A 20,248-nucleotide genomic window follows, 5' to 3' on the forward strand; every position below is an offset into this window, starting at 1 on the left:
CTCTTGGATTGTGTATAAGTAATGGTGTTTTCTCACCTTTATTTCTAAGGTTTCTCAGGGCGTGCGAGAGCAGCAGGCCACCAGCCCTCGCAAAACTCCAGAAGAGCGTTTACACCGGGGTCAGCCCCAGGAGCTGCCCCCACAGCCCGCGCACGCCGGCTCCCTCACCAGCTCCAGACGAAGGCAGCAGCGCTCGGCCCACGCACGCAGGAGGGGAACAGAGCAGGGCACACATTCACCGGGCTGCCTTCGGCCCCCTGCGTGGGGGCTTGTGGTGTGCCTGGGGGGGCAACAGAGTTCACCCACAGAACGAGGGCTGGCGGCTTTCGGTGAAATTCGGCCGGTGAAATTCCAGCACGCGCAGGAACTAGAGGGGAAAGGCTCGCTTCAGCAGGAGGAGCGTCAGTGCCCAGGAGAGCAGCAGCATCTATTTGCAGCCTCAAAAATCCAGTAGTACCAGTAGCGGGGTAGGCAGAGCCTGCCAGAGATTTCCTTACAGCCCAGGGTGGTACTCACTCTGCCTGTACTAACAACTGCAAGTATGTACTAGATGCAAGAATGGTTTTTTTCAGTCTTTAATCCCCTCTTTGAAAACAAAGCACACCCAGAAGAGCACTGTTTTCATTCTTACAGGGCTGGGCAGAAGCCGCAGGGTCCACACGGACGTGGTTTTCACGTCGCTGGGCCTCGCTCCGTCAAGTCCTCTGGCAGCATGTCACGCATCAGCGGGAGCCTGGCACTGCCGCTGCCCACAGAGGAGGAGCGGCACAGCTTTAGCCAGTCTAGCACCTCTTACAAGCCTAGGACCACTTATGGTGTGCCTGTGATGAAGGACTACAGCTTACTGCCGTCCTAGCGCAGCAAATTAACCCTTCTGTAGCTTTGCTGACCGCTAGATGACATCGCGCTGACCGAGAAGAAAGCATTTCTCCACAGAAAGTTCAAAAACTTAATCGAAATTCAGATTTTATTTCAAAAAACAGTCATGAACTTAATAAACTACACAATAATTTTCCTCATTATAAATTCTCCATAAAATATATTTTACAGTTTTTAAAGAAAGATTTGGAAAAAAAAAATCTTTTCCGAGTGCTGAAAAGTATCTTGACTTCGTGTCACGCTGGTGACTAACTCTGTAGCTGCTACGACAATTTGATTTATCAAAGGTTTTAAAACAAAGACCTCAGACAACAACAACAATTAAAAAAAAAATCAAACAGAACACAGACCTCGAGGACTACCATTCAGTGTTAACCAAGGAAACACTCAGTGTCACCCAACAGCAAGGCTAAGCACCATGAGAGGGATTTCAGGTACCCCCACCCTTTAAAGTGGCAATCAGTGCAAAGAAACACTTTGGGAGTCAAAAAAAACCCCAAAACACACCTTTCCTGTGCCATTCACTAGCACTCGTTTCTGCACAGCAGGCAGACAGCACATTTGGTGTTCATCCTTTGAAATACTTCAGGGAAGAATCAGGTGATTTGCAAAGCGCCTTAAAGGTAAGTAGTATTATTCTGTAGTAGATTCACACTTTTATAAGATAACATAGTGAATTCTGACTTTTGGGCAGGCAGGAGAGAAGAGGAAGTTAGCAATGTATTTTGAAAAAGCTCTCACGTTTAACATGGAAAAGTTATATAACCTCTCAGAACTTTACTCATCGAATGACCGTGCTGAAACCTAAGTTCTGTGAAAGTGCTGGCACAGACAGCAAGAGGTTTGTTTTCTTCCTTTGAGTAAGAAGCTGAGGCTTCAGTTGTACTGAACTCAGTTAAAATATGAGAACAGATCTCCTCTTCTAGAACATAAGAATAAATAGGTCTCTCCTTATCATTACTCACAGACAGGCTCCAAGTCTTCTTTTACAGACTAAGCTCTCTGCAGGGAAGGAGCGACACTGCGACATCTACGCAGGCGACAGGCTGTATCCTCGGTACGACGCCGTCGCCTCCGTCCCTGCCAGCGTCCCCGGCACTCTGCTGTACTCGGGAGCACTGTCTTCTGAAAGTTACTTCAGAAAGTTACTTCTATAGCCTCTTCTAAACAAGAAATTTCGCTTTAAGACAGCAAAGTATATTTGTCTGACAATCACTGTTCAGACAACACGCCTTAAGAGTGAAGCAAGATAACAAGAATTAAAGACTAAGGCTCCCTGGGTGACTGCCACCAGCTCTACACAGCACCAGGTAAGAACCAGCTGTAGTCTGTAAAGCCTCAGGAGTTTGTTAGAGTCAGAATCCTTTGCTTTTGGAAGAATAAAAAATTATATTTTGTTCGTGCTGTTTATTCACACTCGGGCAGAATAAACACTGACTGATCAGAACTGCTCTTACAGCACTAAGAGGGAACAGTGTCTGAGAAGCAAGTTACACAAGGGAATATTGGAATATTTATGGTAGTTTTCAGGTAAGATTTGGGGGGAAAAAAAAAACATTAAATTGATTTTATTAAGAAAACCAGCCTTTGTTGTGTGCAGCTTTAATATATCTGCCTTTAAAGGCAATTTTTTAAGACTCTACTTTTTCCAAAAGGTCAAATTGATGAGAAAGGTCACGGCCCTGCACCCAAAAGAACAAAGTGTTATACTGTTACGAAGCAGGTTCTGTCTGCTGTACAGCATCAGGTGGCCTTCATGAAACCTCTCTTAGCATATCAATCTGCTTCTGGGGAATAACAGCTGGGGATAAAGCAGCCTTTCAACTACTTCAAAGCCTTCCATCCTACTGTCTGTGGTTTTAAATAAATATTACTTCTTTAAAAGGAAGAAAACATTAAAAAAAAAAATCAGCCAAGGTTGCCACACAAACCACAGATACCTTTCACATACGGGTTATGAGTTTTCTCCCATATTTGAGAATAGGTGTGTTCTGCAAGGCAAACAGTCACCCCTTTATCTCCTCATCACTACCAGGTCAGAGTCAGTGCCAGAAAGGAAGAGACCATGACCAGTGTTATTAGATTCAGTTAATGGGAAAACTGTGCTGCAACCATATTTTGAAGTATCTTAAAAAAATAACGCTCTATGCTGCTGGATTCCCTCATCCACGGTTTCATATGCTAAGCTCACCGTACCCTCCTATCTGAAGGACCCAAGGTGCTCTTGGATTATAGATACAAGAGTAGAGAGCATGTTGTGAAACTAGATTAACTGATTAATAAAGTATTTGACTACTAGAAGAAAGCAAAATCAAATGATTAATGAACTAGCCATCATGCTAGCACCTGGTTGCATACACTTGCAATTTGACTCCCTCAGTGACAAGCTCATTAAGCTGTAAGTGCTAAGCTTGGCCATGTCAGCACTTTAAAAACTGCTGATCCCATTGCATTGCATTTTTTGTCTACCAAGTCAAGTCTCAGACCCTATCTTTGACATTAGATAACAAAAATAAATAATAAAGTTCTTCAGGCCTGGAGAAGAAGGAATGCTTCTCATCTATCTTCTTCACCTAGTTTTCTAGCAGACCCCAATCATTCAGACCCATAGCAAATAATTTAAGAAAAGTGGCATACACTCCCAGTCACTCATGTACATAAATATATACACAGAATTACTTTACAAAGCCTGAAGATTTGCACTACCAGCATGCAAATCTCTTTTTTTCATGAGGGTTCCTAATACTGACATAGGAAACTGGAATGTACGAAATACTCCATGACATAGTGCTGGAAATCAAGTCTCAGCTCTTAAGACGTCCCACTGCCAGCATACACAAACGAACATCGTCACATCTTACACCTGCATGTAACATCCTGGTATTATACACATCAACGCATTGTTAACACAATGGCCAACTCAACATTCATATCGTTTATGAAACTCGGAAGAGATTCGTTTGGTAGAAACTACACCCTGCAGGTTTGAGTTCAGGCTCGTTTCTTTTACTGCCATTAAGCTGCACCATCAGTTAGGTGATAAGGAGCTCTACCGAGAGACGCCGCTCGGCAGGTCACGTGTCCCAGCTACTGTCTTTAAAAGCTATGTTGACTAATCGCAGTTCTAGCTCAAAAGCATCGGGTCGGTCCTGCGGGTTGGCAGCCAGCATTTCCTTGATCAGCTGCTTCATTCGAGCGTTCATGGATTTTTTCTTTACGGGGATGAGCAGTTCCATTTTAGGGTTTTCTAGAAGCGCCTCTCCAACAGGCACGATCGCTGTCCCTTGCTTGACATAACTGCCCAGAAGTTCTTTCTTTGTTTCCGTATCTATGAATGTGATTCTTTCCAACATTGCCCAGATTATAATCCCCAAAGCAAAGATGTCTGCTTTGGCAGTATAGTGTCCTTCCCAGACTTCGGGGGCCATATAGAAGTCAGTCCCACACGCAGTTGATAGAAAACACTTATTTACGTTGACTGGTTCCTCGGGATTCTGTCCCGAGGCTGAACATACTTTACTCAGCCCAAAATCAGCTACTTTCAGGGTAGGCTCCGAGTCACTGGCATCCATCCTGCTCTGAGATATCAGAATATTGTCAGGTTTGAGATCACGATGAATAATCTGATTTTTGTGCAGGAATGCCAGTGCGCTGCTGAGCTGAAGCATGAAACTGGTGTTGGTCTTGCGGTTCGGCTTTCGGGACAACAGATACTCATTCATGTCTCCTCCATCACAGAAATCCATTACAAACCAGAGGTAATAAGCACTTCTGGGGTCAAAGACTATTTCTCCTTTTAATGAGGTCTCTACAAGCTGCAACAAGGAAAAGAAATGTCATAACTACCTGATGATCACAAGAATATAAAGATATGATGGAAAAATGCATGAAGGTTGGATCTTCCTCTCGACAATCCAGAGAGCAAGATACTGCAACTGGTGAAAATAAAACTATGTAAAATTTACGATGTTTAAAAAAAAAAAATCACAATGTATTTGACAGCCTCCTTATTTTCATAGGTGCGAAGCATATCAAGTTCACGCTCCTGCCCAGAAGCTAAAGCTAGACCCAGATAACAGTATTTTGAAAGATACTAAGTGGCCATTGCACTCCCATCTGTTTCAGCTGGATCGTGTCCCACCCCAACAAAGCCTGTCCCACCCATTTCGCTAACAACTTTCATGTATAAACAAAGTCTCAACAAGTAACTCCGTACAGTGCCAGTGGGTTGTATTTGTCCTCCGCTGATGAAGCGGCACCACAATAGATTTTTAATAGAATTTTCTCCATTCCTTACACATGAATGTGCACTAGCAAGTGTTAACACAGGATCCCTTAACTCAGGAGAATGCTAATCTACGGGCACAGCTGACAGCTGCTGCACGTAACACCGCTCCCACCACCATGATCCACTAGCTATTTTCGAGAATATAAGCAGCGAGTAGCTCGAGCAGCCAGTTCTAATAGCTACTTCATACAAAAAGCAAAGTAAAACCAGCAATCAGTTTTACTAACCCTGTTTACACAACTACACATTTGCCTCCTCAGCTCCTCCGAGGTGGCTCTTAGCATGCTCTGGAAGGCAAGTCTTGCAATTATTTGTTAGTAGTAAACCAATGTACACTAAACCAAATGTAGCTCCTACAGGCTTTCAAAAATTAAGGTAGCTATTAATATTTAGAGAGGCATTTTAAAGTGCTTTAAAAGAATTACCTTTTCCATCCAAGAGCAAAATTACTAGCAATTTATAGCTATCTTTAATTGCTAGCACAACTAGTACTCAAACCGGACCAACTTAAAACAGAAAATCCATGGTTGAACTAGAAAACTACATATTTAGGGTTTATAGTCAGTAACAGGGAGATTAAGATATCACAGGGCAGCAGGGAGCTCCTTTGCCAAGTGAGCCCCAACACACAGCTCTTCCCTCCAGACACCTTTACAGAAGCTGTACTTGCATCTCAGTTCAGAGCATCAAGACCAACAAAACCCACTACCTCATCTGTGATGCTGGCAAAGCACGAGACCGGGCTAGTTTAGGACTCTCACTTTACTCAGTTCAGCTGACACCAGCTCAGCATCTGCCCCAAAGCCCTTCAGGAGACACTAATACCCCCCTCCCCGGCCAGCCTCCTCCCCCACCACACCCATTCAGCTCTAATGTAATATCACCTGGGGTGGGGAGAGGGCAAACCAGGGGAGATCCGATTTTCTCTATTTTAGCACATGCTATTTATTATAAAGCGATCCTGGGCCCTTCAGACTCAGCTCAGCTCTGCCCTTTGCGCTTCTCTGCTCTCTGGAGTAGGAAAACAATTTGCAATGCTCGTGCCTGACACTGGGGAGACCTACATGTCGCATTGAACAGGCACTACCATCAAAAAACACTGTTGCAAGTGATCTGGAAGCTCTTCCCCACCTTGCTGTTGCACCATTTTTTTTTTCAGGCTCCTCCCTGTACAGCTGTCCACGAGTTTGATGCAAATTTTTAAGGATCCACCAAAGACTATGAAGGTAAGGCACTAATTTCTCCCACATGAGCTGGCCAGTATTATTTTACCCTAATGCCTTCATGAAAGCAGGTCAGTAACAACTGCCAAGCTGCAGCGAGTTTACAAAGGCAAGAATCCTCTTTCTCAGGCTCGTACAGCACTCAGCACAACGGAATCTGGACATTCGTGAAGGGTTGTCAGATGAATGTTCACTAACAAAAGGTCCTACGTTAGACATGCAAGAATGACAACAATAAAAACTGAAATGAGAAAAGCTGACTAGGGATAACACAATGAACATTGAGCAGGCTACTGACTTTTTAAACCAGAGACACAAATTTCTGCCAGGGGATGATTTATAGTTGGGGCAGCTTCCTGACAAGGGAATGAATCAGATTATCTTTCAAAGTCTTTCCAGAGCTACTTACTCTTCAAAAATATGCCTCTTCAAACTTCAAGGCAACTTAAAGGACACTGTCAGTAGGCACATAGGGGGAGTGATATTTATTCCCTTATTTATCATACCTTTACCTTTCTTTGAAGAGATTAACAGTTACTTATTCAAAAAAGAAAACGGCTCACTGCATGCTACCAATTGCTTATTATTTCTGAAAGAATTTTAAGTGTTGGCTTCCTAAATCAAGATGGTTACTTCCTCTTCCAAGGACATCCGAGATGAAGAAATTCTTCAGAGCTCCGTCCCAAGACATTCGTACATGTCTGCTCATTAACCCTGCAGCAGGGCTTCTACCAAGTAATACAACAGCCTGCACCTCCCTTGTGCTTTACCTGTGGTGTTCCCTCAAATTATCAAAGCAGGTTTGCATTAAGAAAATCCTGGAGTCTTTTAGAGTGGCATGGCATCAAATTACAAGATATAGATGATTGTTCAATAGATACACTTTTTTAAAGATATAATTTTTGGGTGTCAACAACACGAACAATACCCTCTCCTAACTAAGCATACCTCAAAAAAAAAAAAAATCTTAGCTACCCACCTCCTTCCCTCCCAGCTACACATCCGTATTAATTACTTCCACCCCATTACCTCAGCTTCATGTACCTGTAAATAAAGGGAGGAACTGGAGCCATGGGACATCTTCTGCACCATACCATCTTTCTGCAAGATGCACTCCTCCAGGTGAATGACGTTGGGATGCTGGCTCTTGATACTGCTAAGTGCCCAGAACTCACGCAGAGCTAGTTCCACGTTCTCTGGAGCATGGCACCGAATCTTTTTCACCGCGACCCGTGCAGAGGTCTTCCTGACGACTGCTTCGTACACCACACCATAACTGCCACGACCAACCTCCCGTATTAGATCGTACTTAGGCTGGCTACTCACCATCTTCAAGATCAAGGGTTCTGGGGAAGGGGGAAAAACCCACAGAACTAAAACTTATGAACAAGAACTGGGCTGTATTTTCCCCCATATGGCTCGCTGCAGCGATATTAGGCCTACCAAAACCCTGCAATTACAGGGCAGTGCCTCTGAGCGTTAGACTGAACTGCTGCATTCGAGTGCTAGAACATTCCAGAAGCTATTCTGTAAACCTGTACCTGTTGCCACGGACTAGTTAGAAGTGAATTGATATCATTTTGGTGGGACTATTAAGATTTCAAATACAGCCCAGTTTTCAAGGTGGCAACAATTCAAACCTAGACTTGTATTGTGCCGAGACAGGACTATCGCGTATGCTCCTGCTCCTTTCGCTCAGTGTCTTCCATGAACATCTGCGGGAATAATAGTATGGTATCATGCTCTCCATCCACGCCTGGGATAGCAGAGAAGAGGTTCTAGTTGAAGCCTGTGGTTGGGCAGTAACAGATTTAATTAACACTGCCTTTTATGGAGGTGACTTCACAAGTAAATGTTTCTGTTATAATTTAATCATGAAATTCTCTTACTGATATCAAGACAAGAGGATGCTTCGGATTGTTTCCGATTTATTTTTTAATATTACTAGGATTTTTCACCTAGTCTCCTCTGAATGAGGAGTCTATGGTCACAAAAAGTTAAAAAGGGTAGCTGATTGCAGAAGCTCATACCCAGCATCTAACTTTCACTTTTGCTCAACAGGGCAAGGACAAAAGTTAAGATATTGCTCTATAAGCAAAACAAGAGACATACAAACAAACACAAAAAAAAGCCACCAAACACTGCTACAGATTTATGACCCTCCCTGCACACTTCCCTGCAAGATTATAACCCAAACCACACCAGCACCACCTTCACACAACCAAACCAAAATGGGACACTGACTATAGACTTGGAAAAAAAAGCTTGGCTAGCCAATTATCACTGGTCAAACAGAATGAGACACCAAAAAAAAAAATCACAACTAGTATATCAGAACTAAAATAGTTTGTAAGATTGCCAGTGATAAATGTAATTCGCTTTATGTCAGTAAACAGGGCAATAAGGACCACATCAAAACAGCCTCTTATTAGTAGTAAGTTTTCAAGTATTTCCACTGTTTTAGGTACTTTTTTTTTTTTTAGAAAAAAGGAAAAAAGAGAAAAAGAGAGAGGAAAAAAGGTATAATCAGTCTCATGGCAATACTACATAGACATTTTAACCTTTCAGCAAAGTTCTGCGATGCACATTTACAAGAATATTTTGAACTGAAATGTGATGGGCCCAAGAAACGCATTACCACGAGATTCTGCTCACAAGAGGCATTGAGCCTGCCCCTGTAGCAGGGCTATGAGGAACAGATTAAAGTTACAGCCTGCGCATTAAGATCTGATGGGCCAATAGCCCTTCCCATGCAGGGGAGAAGAGCAGGATCTGTAACCTCACCAGAGGCCAAATAATTCCCGAGTTATAACTCTCAAATAATTGAGATCGCGTTACTCAAACACTATCACATCAGGTTCAAAATGAGCAGAAAAACGTCCCCCCACGTTGACAGTCAGTTAGCTGCGCGCTGTTCCCAGAGAGGATCTGTCATTCTGCCAAGCGCCGGGGTTGCTACCCGCCTTCCTTCACCCCCACAGCGGGCTAGGCCGGTCTGGAAATGCCACCGAGGGTTATTGCCCAACGCGATGAGAAGTGCCGCCTGCTCCCCAGGGCAGCGACCGGGGCAGCTCATGCCAAGCGGCAGGGCCCTGGCAGCGGGGCCAGGCACAGGCCAGGCTGTGCAGAGCAAACAGGCCGGGCCTGCCCTGCTCCCTCCCGCAGGCCTGGGAAGCTGCAGCCGGCCCCTCACACTGGAAGCGCTTTCCCTCCCCGGCTGCCTGGTTAGCAGCAGTAATTCCGGAACAAAATCAATCGCCCCCCTCCTCCTCGCCCTGCTCCTGCAGGGAGGCCCTGCAAGCGGCTGTCACACCGGGGCCCCACCTGCACCGAGGGGAACCTTGCTCCAGAGGGAAATTACCGAGGCACCGCTCGCTTCGGGCGGAGGCCGGGGGCAGGGTCCCGACCCCGCCAGCAGCGGCCCGATGGGGAGCCCGCCCCGCCGGGCCCTGCCCGCCCCTGCAGGTACCCGGGCCCCTCACAGCCCCCCGCGCACACCTGGGGCGGAGGCCCCCGCTGCGTGCGGCCCCCCACTATGACGCACCGGGGTGACCGCCCGGACCCGCTCCCCGCCGCCGTCCCTGGGTCGGCTCGGGTCGGGCCAGACCAGGCCGAGCCAGGCCGGGCCCCGCGTTACCTCAGCGCAGCCGCCGCGCCGCCTCCGCCCGGCCGCCATTATAGGGCTCCCTGCCCGCCGCCGCCGCCGCCACGCCCCCGCGCCAGCCACGCCCCCCGCGCCGCCGCCGCGCCCTCTGATTGGTCGGCGGCGAAAGGGGAGGGAGGGGGGCGAGTGGGGAGTGCGCGCGCGCTCCTCCGCCCTGGCGGGGGGGGGGGGGGGGAGGTGCGGGCGCGCGCCGTTCCCGCGCTTCCCCGGCGGCGCGCGCGCGGCCGCTGCAGCCGCCCGTGCAAAAGGGGGTGCGCAGAGCCTTGTGCATCCCCTCCTGCCCCCCCCCGGCTGCTCTCCGCCCTCCCCCGTGCCGGCACCCCCCACCGCTGTGCTCGCCCCGCTTTGCAACGAGGCCTTTCCGCGGGTTTTTTTGCCTTTTTCTTAAAATTTATTTATTAATTTATTGCTTGGCATTAAAAAAAAAAATACGAGTCCCTCACACCTTTGGTTGCTCTCTGGCTTTACGTGATGGCGACCGAGCTCCTAATGGAGAGCTGTCCCTCGGCCCCTCTCTCTGCCATTGCCCCCTTTCCTCCGCAGGCTGCAGGGCTGGAAGGGCCCCCCCGTGCACAGGAGTTGGGGGGCATGGGGCTCCTGCCATGGTCCCCGCTGTCCCCTCACCCCATAGGGCCGTCGCAGTCATTTTGGGAGAAACCAGTGCCAGCCGCTGCTCGGAGTCCTGCAGAGAGCGAGCAGAGGCCGTTCACACACGCTCCCGCCGGAGAAACACGCGCTCCCGCCTGTCCCCCGTTAATTGGGAAGGAGCCCGGTGGCGATTAGTGCCCCCGGGCCTTGCCTAAGCTGCCCCAAGCCAATTAGGGGCCGATGAGCCCCTTGTGGGTTTTGAAAGCTGATTAGGGCATTACAACCCCTCCGTTCCCGCGAATCCCCTTAATCGAGTCCAGAAGCAATTAGTTAATCAATGCCACCCCCAGGCACAGCTGGCTCGTGGGCGTGGGGTGGGTGCACATCGGGGTGCCATGCTCCTGGCTCGGGTCTTTTGGCCGACCCCCGCGCTGCCCTCCCGAGTGCCCAGCCAGCCCTGCTTCCATGCCAGCACCTCCCTGGAAGAGCCCCAAGTGCCAAAACGGGGACAATTTTGCAAGATGTGCTTAGCCAGTCTCAGCACAGTCACTTGGTCGACGCATGAGCCTGCCCGGAAGGAACACCCAAAACAGCTGCGGGGCTGTCCTGCCCTGGGGGGGGCTGGCTGCAGCAAAAATGGGGCCTGTGCACCCATGTACCTGTGCACCCACCCATGTACCTGTGCACCCATGTACCTGTGCACCCATGCACCCCGTTCCCATGCGCCCCTGTTCCCATGCACCCCTGTACCCCTGTTCCCATGCTCCCCTGTACCCATGCATCCACGTACACATGTACCCATGCATCCCTGCACCCTTACACCCGTGTACCCACAGACCCATGTACCCCTGCACCCGCGCACCCCTGTACCTATCCGCCTGCACACGCCTGCACCCGTGTACCCCTGGACTTCTGCACCCATTTACCTGCGCACCCATGTACCCATGCACCCTGTGTACCCATTTACCTGTGCACCCACGTACCCCTGTACTTGTGCACCCATGCACTCGTGCACCCCAGCGCTCATCCCTTCCTGCCTGCAGCTGCTGTGGGCGCAGCAGCAGCCACCGTCCCACCCCACTCTGTCCCCCTGCCAGCGTGACCCATAGGCGACGCCGCTATAATTACCCCTCTCTCCTCGTGCAGCTGCCAATATTTACAGGTCTCCCTGTGGACGGGTGCTGGCATTTGGCACAACACCCTGTTTATCGCCGCACCAGCTGGGCACCGGGGCTGTTTTCCCCGGCGGGGTGCAGGTCCCGAGGGACTGTGCACGGCCGCTTCCCCCCCCCCGCTGTTTCTGGGTCAGGTTTTGCAACTGAGCGGAGGGGCCGGCGGGGTCATGGCCGTGCACGCCAGCATGGGGAGCCGGCTCTCGCAGCCCTCCCTGTGGCTGCCCTTGCATTTGGGGGTGCAAAAGAGCCCCCCAACCCCTGCCTGGGGACGGGAGGGGGGATCCTGGTGCGTGTGCCGGCCACGGGGGCCGCATCTCCCTGATGCTGCCTCTCCCCTTTGAGCACAGCCCATTGGTGAGGCGTGGGTTTGCACCCCAGCAGTGGCCGCATTTTGGGGGTGCAAAGGGAGAAGCTCCTTCTAAGCCACCCCCCGCTGCTGCTGGCCCCGGCTCTGCCCCATTCCTGGCACCATCACAACGTCTGAATGACCACGGGGCTGGGTTTTGCCCCTCCATGCCCCCACCCCTGCGCCGTTGTGGGGTCCAGCCCCAGGATGCGGCCACGCTGCTCCCCGGGCTGGGCGGCCATTTGGCCCAGGGGCGAAGCCTGGCCCTGTTTACCCCCCAGCTCCAGTTTCGGCGTGCCGGCAGCCACAGCACGGGCGGGCAGGGCCTCCCGGACAGCCTGTCCCCGGCTTGTTTACCGCTGCCGACGGTATCCCGATGGCTCAGTCCTGTGTGACAGGTGCTGCTTCCCCAGACACCCGACCCCACACAGGGTTTTGACTCCTCGTGACCGGGGAGCGACTTATAAATAGCGGGACGACGGGTGCCGCCGGCAGCCGAGAGCAGTTGAGAGGAGCGCACCGTCGTGCCGATGGATTTCCAAGCCGGCATCTTGCAGGATGGCAGCCCCATGGAGAGCCTGGAGAAACAGCTCATCTGCCCCATCTGCCTGGAGATGTTCAGCAAGCCGGTGGTGATCCTGCCCTGCCAGCACAACCTCTGCCGCAAGTGTGCCAACGATGTCTTCCAGGTGAGAGGGGGTCCCTGCGCCCGTTCCCCCCCCACCCCAGCCCGGGCTGGAGGTCACCGGGATGCTCGTGGTGCTGTGGGGATGCTCAGGGACCCCCCCTCAATGTGCATTTCCCCCTCCCAGGCTGCCAACCCGTACTGGCAGAACCGGGGCAGCGTGATTTCGGGGGGCCGGTTCCGGTGCCCGTCGTGCCGCCACGAGGTGCTGCTGGATCGTCATGGCGTCTACGGGCTGCAGAGGAACCTGCTCGTGGAGAACATCATTGACATCTACAAGCAGGAGTGCTCAAGGTAAGCGCGGGCGGCCGCAGCTGAGTGCTTGCGCCTTGCCCCGGCGAGGACAGGGGGACAGGGGGATGCGGGGACGTGGGGATGCCCACCTCCCGAGCCCCAGAACGACCCTTGAGACCACAGGAGATTGCAGCTGGGTAAGAAATCGGGGGGGCTTTTCTGCTGGCTCAGTGGTCCCTGATCCAAATCTTCCTCCCCTGACCCAAATCTTCCTCCTCTGACCCAAAACTTCCTCCCCTGACCCAAACTCCCACCCTGTCCAGCGCAGTTTGGGTCTCTGGGCGGCTCAGGGGGGTGGTGGGTCCCTGGGGGGGTGGTGGCGGGTCCTGCCCCCCCGGGCTCTGCTGCTGGAGCGTTCGGTGGGAGATAAGAGCTGTGGGGGACAAATCTGGGCTCTGCTCATGATAGCGGGCACTGCTGGCTGATAAGGGGCAGAGGGACAGTTTGGGGGGGGGGGCCCATTTGGGAGAAGCGTGCGGCTGGGGGGGGGCGGGGGGCTCACAGCTTCTCGAGACAGAGCGGTGGCCCTGGCCAAATTCCTCGAACCACTGTAAATATTGTTTCAGAGCCATGGGGACAGGGACGATGGCACACAGCAGGTGTCTGCAGCCCGGGGGGGGGACACAGGGGGCCAGCACTGGGTTTGCTTCGGTGGGTCAGCTTGTCCCCATGTCCCTCCCTTGCTGCAGAGGGGACGACTCAGCTGCAGCCCCCAGCTGGGTCCCCCCCAGGAGTTTCTGGGTGCCCCCACCCCAGTCACACGTTGGGTGACAACAATAAAACCCAGCAGCCCAAGGCTAAAATTAGGCGCTTGTGCAGCGTCCCTGGAGCGCTGCCCTGGGCCCCCTGCCCGTCAGTGCCGACTGCTGCCATGCCCAGCACCGCACTGGTTTAAACTGGGGCTTGCTGGGCTTGGGGCTTATGGAGGTGCAGAGGTTTATGGCTCCCAAGGAGCAAGTGTGGGGTTATGCCAGGATCTGGCCTCTTGCCCGGGGACCTGATTGCAGGGTGGCTGTGCAGCATCGGCGGGGATGTCACCACAGTGGGGATGATGCTGCAATGGGCACATCGTCGCGGCAGGAATGTCACTGCAATGGGGACATCACCCTGATGGGGATGTCACCCTGATGGGGATGTCACCACGGCCGTGCCGCTCTCTCCAGCAGGCCGCTGAAGAAGGGGAAGCACCCCATGTGCAAGGAGCACGAGGACGAGCGGATCAACATCTACTGCGTCACCTGCGAGGTCCCCACCTGCTCCATGTGCAAAGTCTTCGGTGCCCACAAGGACTGCGAGGTTGCCCCCCTGCAAACCATCTTCCAGGGCCAGAAGGTGCTATGCGGGGGGCCGGGGGGGCCAGGGAGGACATGGCCTGTCGCGGGGCGATGTGCTGAGCTGGGACGGCCACAAATAGCACCGGCATCCGCTCACGGGGTATTAATAGCACCCGGGTGACTTCGCCCAGGAGACAGCCTATATATAGAGCAGCCACGGCTCGGGGGGGACGTGGGGGGAGCAGAGCTGGGGCCGGGCAATGCCCAGCCTGTCCCCACGTAGGGATGGGAGATGTCCCCATCCCCATCCCCGCTGGGGTTCAAGTTGTTTCTGTCTGTCCGCCTCTGCCAGACTGAGCTGAACAACTGTATCTCCATGCTGGTGGCGGGGAACGACCGGATCCAGACGATCATCTCCCAGCTGGAGGACTCATGCCGGAGCACCGAGGTGAGAAAAGGCGAAAAGGAGCCCCCCGAAACCCGGGGGTGAAACCTTGGCTGGGGGCATTTGGGATGGCCGGGAGGGAACTGGAGCCCACGGAGCAGGGAAGCCCCCGGGATGTTGCCAGTGCTGAGGGACACACAAGTGCACACACACGTGGCATCCCTTGCCCCTCGTCCCTGCAGGAGAACAGCGAGGCGGCCAAGCGGGAGCTGTGCGCTCGCTTCGACACCTTGGCAGCACTGCTGGAGGAGAAGAAGTCGGAGCTGCTGCAGCGCATCGCCCGCGAGCAGAGCGACAAGACGGGCTTCGTCCAGGGCCTCATCAGCCAGTACAAGGAGCAGCTGGAGAAGTCGAGCCGGCTGGTGGAGACGGCCATCCAGGCCATGGAGGAGACCGGGGGGGCCACCTTCCTCATGGTGAGACCCCCAAACCCCACCCCGCCGGTGCTCACCTGGGGTCCCACCAGCTCAGGGACGTCCCGGTGGCTGCCGTGCGGCTGCCACGCAGCTTCGCTCACCTCTCCTCTTCTTCCCCGCAGAACGCCAAGCAGCTCATTAAAACGTAAGTGCCCAAATTGGGGAAAATTCAGCCATCCCCACTCCCTGTCCTGCAGCCGGGCAGGATTTGACCACGGGGCACCCAGGCAGTGAGCGTGGGGATGCCCCGACCCCCCATCCCGGCACCCCGTGGTCCCCCCAGCCCAGTGAGGGGACAGCGGGGGACACGGCTGTGCTCTCCCTGCCCAGCATCGTGGAGGCCTCCAAGGGCAGCAGGCTGGAGAAGATCGAGCATGGCTACGAGAGCATGGACGCCTTCTCGGTGAGCCTGGACCACCTCGCCGAGGCGGTCTGCGCCTTGGACTTCAGCCCCGGTAATTCAGCCCCCGACCCCCCGATGCCCCTTTACCAATTCCCACCGACCCGGTGGCACCCGCCGTGTTTCCCGGTGGCCCCACGGTGACGTTTGGCTGCCTGTTTGCAGCTGAGGAAGATGAGGAGTACTTCGATGGGGAGGAAGAAGAGGTGGAGGAGGACACAGCGCCCGAGAGGACGGTGATGGGTAAGAGGGGTGGCACAGCCAAGCCCACCTCCCTGGGACACTCAAGCCACCCATGGGGGAGCTTCAGGGGCTTGGACCCCCCTTGATCCCCCATCCTCCCCTCCTGGCAGCTCCCCAGTAGCCGCAGCAACGTTGCCGGCGCAGGAGCAACGCCGCGGGCGCAGGATGTCCGGCGACGGAACTCGGGATGGGGCGGATGCGCCGCGGGGGCCGGCGGCCTCGCGAGCCGGTGCCTGCTCCAGCACAGGACACTTTTCTATACGGGTGCAAACAGGACATTTCCGCACGTTTTATATCTTCCTTGTTTTGTATATAATTGTCACGGATTTGAATTTTGTGTATTTTGTAAAGAAAACTGGTATTTTGGGTGGTTTTTTTTTTTTTCCTCGCCTTTTGTTCTCGGCTTGCCAGCCCCGTGGTGGGCGCTGGGGATGCAGGTGGGTTTGCCGGGCCGGTGCCATCGCCGGTGTCCCTGCCAGCACCCAGCGCGACAGAGGGAAGCCTCCCAGTCCAACACTTAATTTTCAGCCTCATTAGCACCTCTGGCAGCACTGGCACCCCGCGCCTGGCCGCCCGCCTGGGGATGTAACAGGTTGGCACCCGGCAGGATTTATCTCCTGGTGATGGGGTGCCCGGGGCCAGTGCTTGCCCGGGCTTGGGGATGCGGCGGGGGGGTGAGGATGGTCCAGCCCGTGCCAGTCCCCGAAATGGGGACGGCCTTGGCATGGGGCTCCCGGTTTGCTGCCGGCTGAGCTCACAAAACTGCAAAAATATACCATGATGCAAAAATATACCACAAACGCTTTTCTCCTGCAAAAATATAAGCCTGGCTCAGCGCCTGGCCAAGGGGAAACTGAGGCAGCGCCCGCAGGGGTGCTCTGGGCCGTGCCACAATTGCAATTAGCCCCAGGGCAATTAGCCCTGCTCCCCCGGGGCGGTGGGCAGGAGTCATTGCTGGGGGAGGGGGGCTCTGGTCCCAGGCTAATCCGTCACATGGCTGCCCCGCGGCTGGCTCTAAACTGGGGGGGCCTGAGGGCTCCCCAGAGCGGGGAGGGGGGTCACCGGGTGCCTTTAGGGGGGCCAGGGGCGTGCTTCATCCTCCCCGTGCCTCGGGGGCTGCGTCCACGCCCTGGTGCGCGGTTCCTGGGGGGTACGCATGGGGGGTCCCAGCGCAATCCCCCCCCCCTCCATCAGCAGCCCCCCGGGTGCCGGGTGAGCAGGCCCACCCCGGGGCAGGTGGCCACGGGCGCTTTGCAGCCGGCCTGGCCCTCCCTCCCCCGGCCGGGCTTTGCACACGAGTCCCCTGCGTTTCACACGGGCCGAGGCCACCGGCTGCCACCAGCACCGGCCACGCACCGGGGTCACCCGCCCTGGCCCCCGCCACGGAGGAGGATGGCAGCCGGCGAGGAGAAACGGCACCTGCTGAGCGAGGGCGCAGGCGGGTAGGCGGGTGCCCGGGGGGGGTAGGGGACGTGGTGTCCCCTCTTACCCGTGGGGCTCCCAGCTGGGGTCCCCTGGAGGCATCTGGCCAGGGAAGGGGCTGGGGGGGGAGCATTCAGGGTCCAACCCACTTCCTAAAATTCCCCCAAGCCCCTCGCTCCAACCCCTGGCCACCCCTCTCCCCGGCAGGTCCTACCTGGGGGCCGCGCAAAAGAACGGGCACAACTCGGCGCAGGGACAGGCGCCCGCCCTGGAGCTGGGGGCGCGGCGCAGCCGGCACTGCCACGCGCGGGGGGCCGCCGGCCGCCCCGGCCAGCAGCAGCGGGCACGCAGGAAGCTCTACCTGGCCGCCAGCATCTGCCTCGTCTTCATGGTGGGGGAAGCCGTGGGTGAGTGGTGGGTGCAGGGTCCGGCCGGGGTGGTCCCCATGGGGGCACCCCGAGTGTCTGCCCGCAGCCCCTCTTGTCTGGATTCCCCGCCGCGGGTGCAGGCAGGGTGCGGGCAGGGCTCCCCGTTGCTTTTTGGCGGCTTGAAGCGCCCAGTGGGGCCCCCACTGCGGCATGGGGGGACCTGGTCCGTGCCCGTCTCAGGGTGGGACACCATCCCAATGCCCCCCGATGTCCCCGCTGCCCGCTCTCTGCAGGCGGGTACCTGGCGCGCAGCCTGGCCATCCTGACGGACGCAGCCCACCTCCTGACGGACTTTGCCAGCATCATGATCAGCCTCTTTGCGCTCTGGGTGTCCTCACGCCCCCCAACCAAAACCATGAACTTCGGCTGGCACCGGGCAGGTAATGGGGCGGCACCACCCCCGGCGCTGCCGTCTGGCTCCCGGGGACCCCAGGGAGCACTCGGAGCACCCCCCGGTGACCTCCCCATGGGGACCGGGTGCCTCAGGGAGCCCGGGGGGGCATGGGGAGCCCTGGCAAAGCCCCGGCACCACGTGCATGGGCACGGCAGAGGCACCGCCGTCCCCGTGCAGGGAGCAATCCCGGGGATGGGTGCTGGGTGCCCACCCTGAGCCCCGCTGCTGCCAGAGGGGCTGGGAGGGTGCTCGGGCTTGGCGCGGCGGTGAAGCGGCCATGCAGGACGGGCAGGTCCTCCCCACAGAGATCCTGGGGGCCCTGCTCTCCGTGCTCTCTATCTGGGTGGTGACGGGTGTCCTGGTCTACTTGGCGGCCCAGCGCCTGCTCTCGGCCAACTACGACATCGAGGGCGGCGTCATGCTCATCACCTCCGCCTGCGCCGTGGCCGTCAATGTCGTGTACGTATGGCCAGCTCTCACCCGCCCCGGGTGTCCCCCCCTCCCGTGCCCGGTGGCCCCAGGGACATCACCGCTGCCCTGCCCGCAGGATGGGGGTGGCCCTGCACCAGACAGGGCACGGGCACAGCCATGGGGCAGCCGGCGAGCAGCCCAACGCCAGCGTCCGCGCTGCCTTCGTCCATGTCGTGGGGGACCTGCTGCAGAGCCTCGGCGTCCTCATTGCGTCCTACATCATCTTCTTTAAGGTCTGGGAGGTTACTGGGGGCAAAGGGGATGCTGGGGACATGGGGACAGCGGCTTCAGCCAGCCCTGGCCTTGCACAGGGACGGGACAGAGGGGACTGTGTCCCTTCCCTGTTGGCGCTGACGGGGATTTGGGGTGGGGTGATGGCCCCAGAGTGGCATCATGCTCTCCCATCCCCTCCAGCCTGAGTACAAGTACGTGGATCCCATCTGCACCTTCCTCTTCTCCGCGCTGGTGCTGGGGACGACGCTGACCATCCTCCGCGACGTCCTCCTTGTCCTCATGGAGGGTAGGGACCCACTGGGGGGGTCTGGGCCGCGGGGCCACCCATGGGTGCAGCTGCCCCCGTCCCTCCAGCGCCTGCGGCTCTCCCTACCCAGGCACCCCCAAAGGAATGGACTTCAACGCCGTGCGGGAGACGCTGCTGGCAGTGCAGGGGGTGGAGGCCGTGCACAGCCTCCACATCTGGGCGCTGACGGCGGCGCAGCCGCTGCTCTCGGTGCACATCGCCATCAGTGAGTGCCGCTCCCCGGGGAAGCGATGGAGAGGGCGGGAGGGATTTGGGATTCACCCCCACCCCAAAATCCCCTCCCTTGCTCTTTGCAGATGCGAGTGCCAGCGCGCAGGAGGTGCTGGAGGAGGCCAGCTCCCGGCTGCAGGGCACCTTCCGCTTCCACACCACCACCATCCAGGTGGAGAGCTACTCCGAGGAGATGCGGGACTGCCGGGAGTGCCAGCCCCCCCGCGACTGAGACCCCCCCCCCCCCCCCAGCAGCCCCCTCATGTCCCGGCAAGCCCCCTCATGTCCCGGCAGGGGACTTTTCATGTGTGGAAAATAAACCGGAGAAAAGGGCTCGTGGGTGCAGGGCGGGATGTTGGGTCTGGCAGCACTGGGGCGTTATCTCGGCTGTCTGCTAGGAGCAGAGATGGCAAGGACGGACCCATGGCTGCAGCGGCTGGAGGAGAGTAGCTGCTGGAAGCCAGCAGCCCTAATAGTCCCTATTCAGCTGCGGGGAAAAGAAGCTGAAATGACCCTTTTCCCTTCTTCGGGGAGCGCTGCGAGGCAATGCGGTGCTGGGGTGGCCGGCGGCTCCGGGGGGGACCCATCCCAGCTGGGGGGAGGGAGGACACATGCTCACCCTGCTCTTGCCTCTTATCGCTCCTCTGTTTGCCCTTGGGAAGCCAAAGGACTCGCCCTCCCCACGGGGCCGGGGGCCGCATGGGTGATTCCCAGGGTGCCCGGGCAGCCACCGATGGCAGAAGCACCGGTGCACCCAAATGCCGGTGCTCCCCGCCAGGCACAGCACGCTCCCCCGCATCCTACAGCCACCGGCCGGACTCTGCCTCTCCACCCACCTTTATTGTACTGGTAAAACCCAATA

General features: G+C 55.8%; 3 protein-coding genes across 3 annotated transcripts; 2 read left to right on the forward strand and 1 right to left on the reverse strand.

Moving 5' to 3' along the window:
• Positions 1–3,242: 3,242 nt before the first annotated feature.
• On the reverse strand, positions 3,243–10,065 carry PDIK1L (PDLIM1 interacting kinase 1 like). Its single transcript, XM_075721773.1, has 3 exons — positions 10,028–10,065; positions 7,435–8,857; positions 3,243–4,694 (listed from the first exon to the last, which is right to left on the reverse strand). The coding sequence occupies exons 2-3, from the start codon at positions 7,717–7,719 to the stop codon at positions 3,954–3,956; spliced, it is 1,026 nt and encodes a 341-aa protein (XP_075577888.1). The 5' UTR covers positions 7,720–8,857; positions 10,028–10,065; the 3' UTR covers positions 3,243–3,953.
• A 2,628-nt stretch (positions 10,066–12,693) lies between these two features.
• On the forward strand, positions 12,694–16,006 carry TRIM63 (tripartite motif containing 63). Its single transcript, XM_075722179.1, has 8 exons — positions 12,694–12,852; positions 12,976–13,142; positions 14,306–14,474; positions 14,769–14,864; positions 15,044–15,277; positions 15,400–15,422; positions 15,608–15,732; positions 15,843–16,006. Exons 1-8 carry the CDS (start codon positions 12,694–12,696, stop codon positions 16,004–16,006), a joined length of 1,137 nt encoding a protein of 378 aa, XP_075578294.1.
• Positions 16,007–17,312: 1,306 nt separating this feature from the next.
• On the forward strand, positions 17,313–19,618 carry SLC30A2 (solute carrier family 30 member 2). Its single transcript, XM_075721990.1, has 8 exons — positions 17,313–17,362; positions 17,550–17,749; positions 18,004–18,150; positions 18,470–18,623; positions 18,712–18,868; positions 19,050–19,155; positions 19,247–19,381; positions 19,473–19,618. The coding sequence occupies exons 1-8, from the start codon at positions 17,313–17,315 to the stop codon at positions 19,616–19,618; spliced, it is 1,095 nt and encodes a 364-aa protein (XP_075578105.1).
• Positions 19,619–20,248: the final 630 nt, after the last annotated feature.

Source organism: Pelecanus crispus, chromosome 16 (genome assembly GCF_030463565.1).
Source record: "Pelecanus crispus isolate bPelCri1 chromosome 16, bPelCri1.pri, whole genome shotgun sequence".
Lineage (NCBI taxonomy): Eukaryota > Metazoa > Chordata > Aves > Pelecaniformes > Pelecanidae > Pelecanus > Pelecanus crispus.

Bases quoted from the DNA above. Each gene is read 5' to 3' on its own strand.
- PDIK1L (XM_075721773.1), bottom strand. From the start codon at position 7,719: ATGGTGAGTAGCCAGCCTAAGTACGATCTAATACGGGAGGTTGGTCGT. The intron at 4,695-7,434 runs GTACATGAAGCT...TCCTTGTTGCAG, and splicing joins GTTCCTCCCTTTATTTACAG to CTTGTAGAGACCTCATTAAA.
- TRIM63 (XM_075722179.1), top strand. From the start codon at position 12,694: ATGGATTTCCAAGCCGGCATCTTGCAGGATGGCAGCCCCATGGAGAGC. The intron at 13,143-14,305 runs GTAAGCGCGGGC...CGCTCTCTCCAG, and splicing joins TACAAGCAGGAGTGCTCAAG to CAGGCCGCTGAAGAAGGGGA. The intron at 15,733-15,842 runs GTAATTCAGCCC...GCCTGTTTGCAG, and splicing joins CGCCTTGGACTTCAGCCCCG to CTGAGGAAGATGAGGAGTAC.
- SLC30A2 (XM_075721990.1), top strand. From the start codon at position 17,313: ATGGCAGCCGGCGAGGAGAAACGGCACCTGCTGAGCGAGGGCGCAGGC. The intron at 18,624-18,711 runs GTACGTATGGCC...CCCTGCCCGCAG, and splicing joins GCCGTGGCCGTCAATGTCGT to GATGGGGGTGGCCCTGCACC. The intron at 19,156-19,246 runs GTAGGGACCCAC...CTCCCTACCCAG, and splicing joins CCTCCTTGTCCTCATGGAGG to GCACCCCCAAAGGAATGGAC.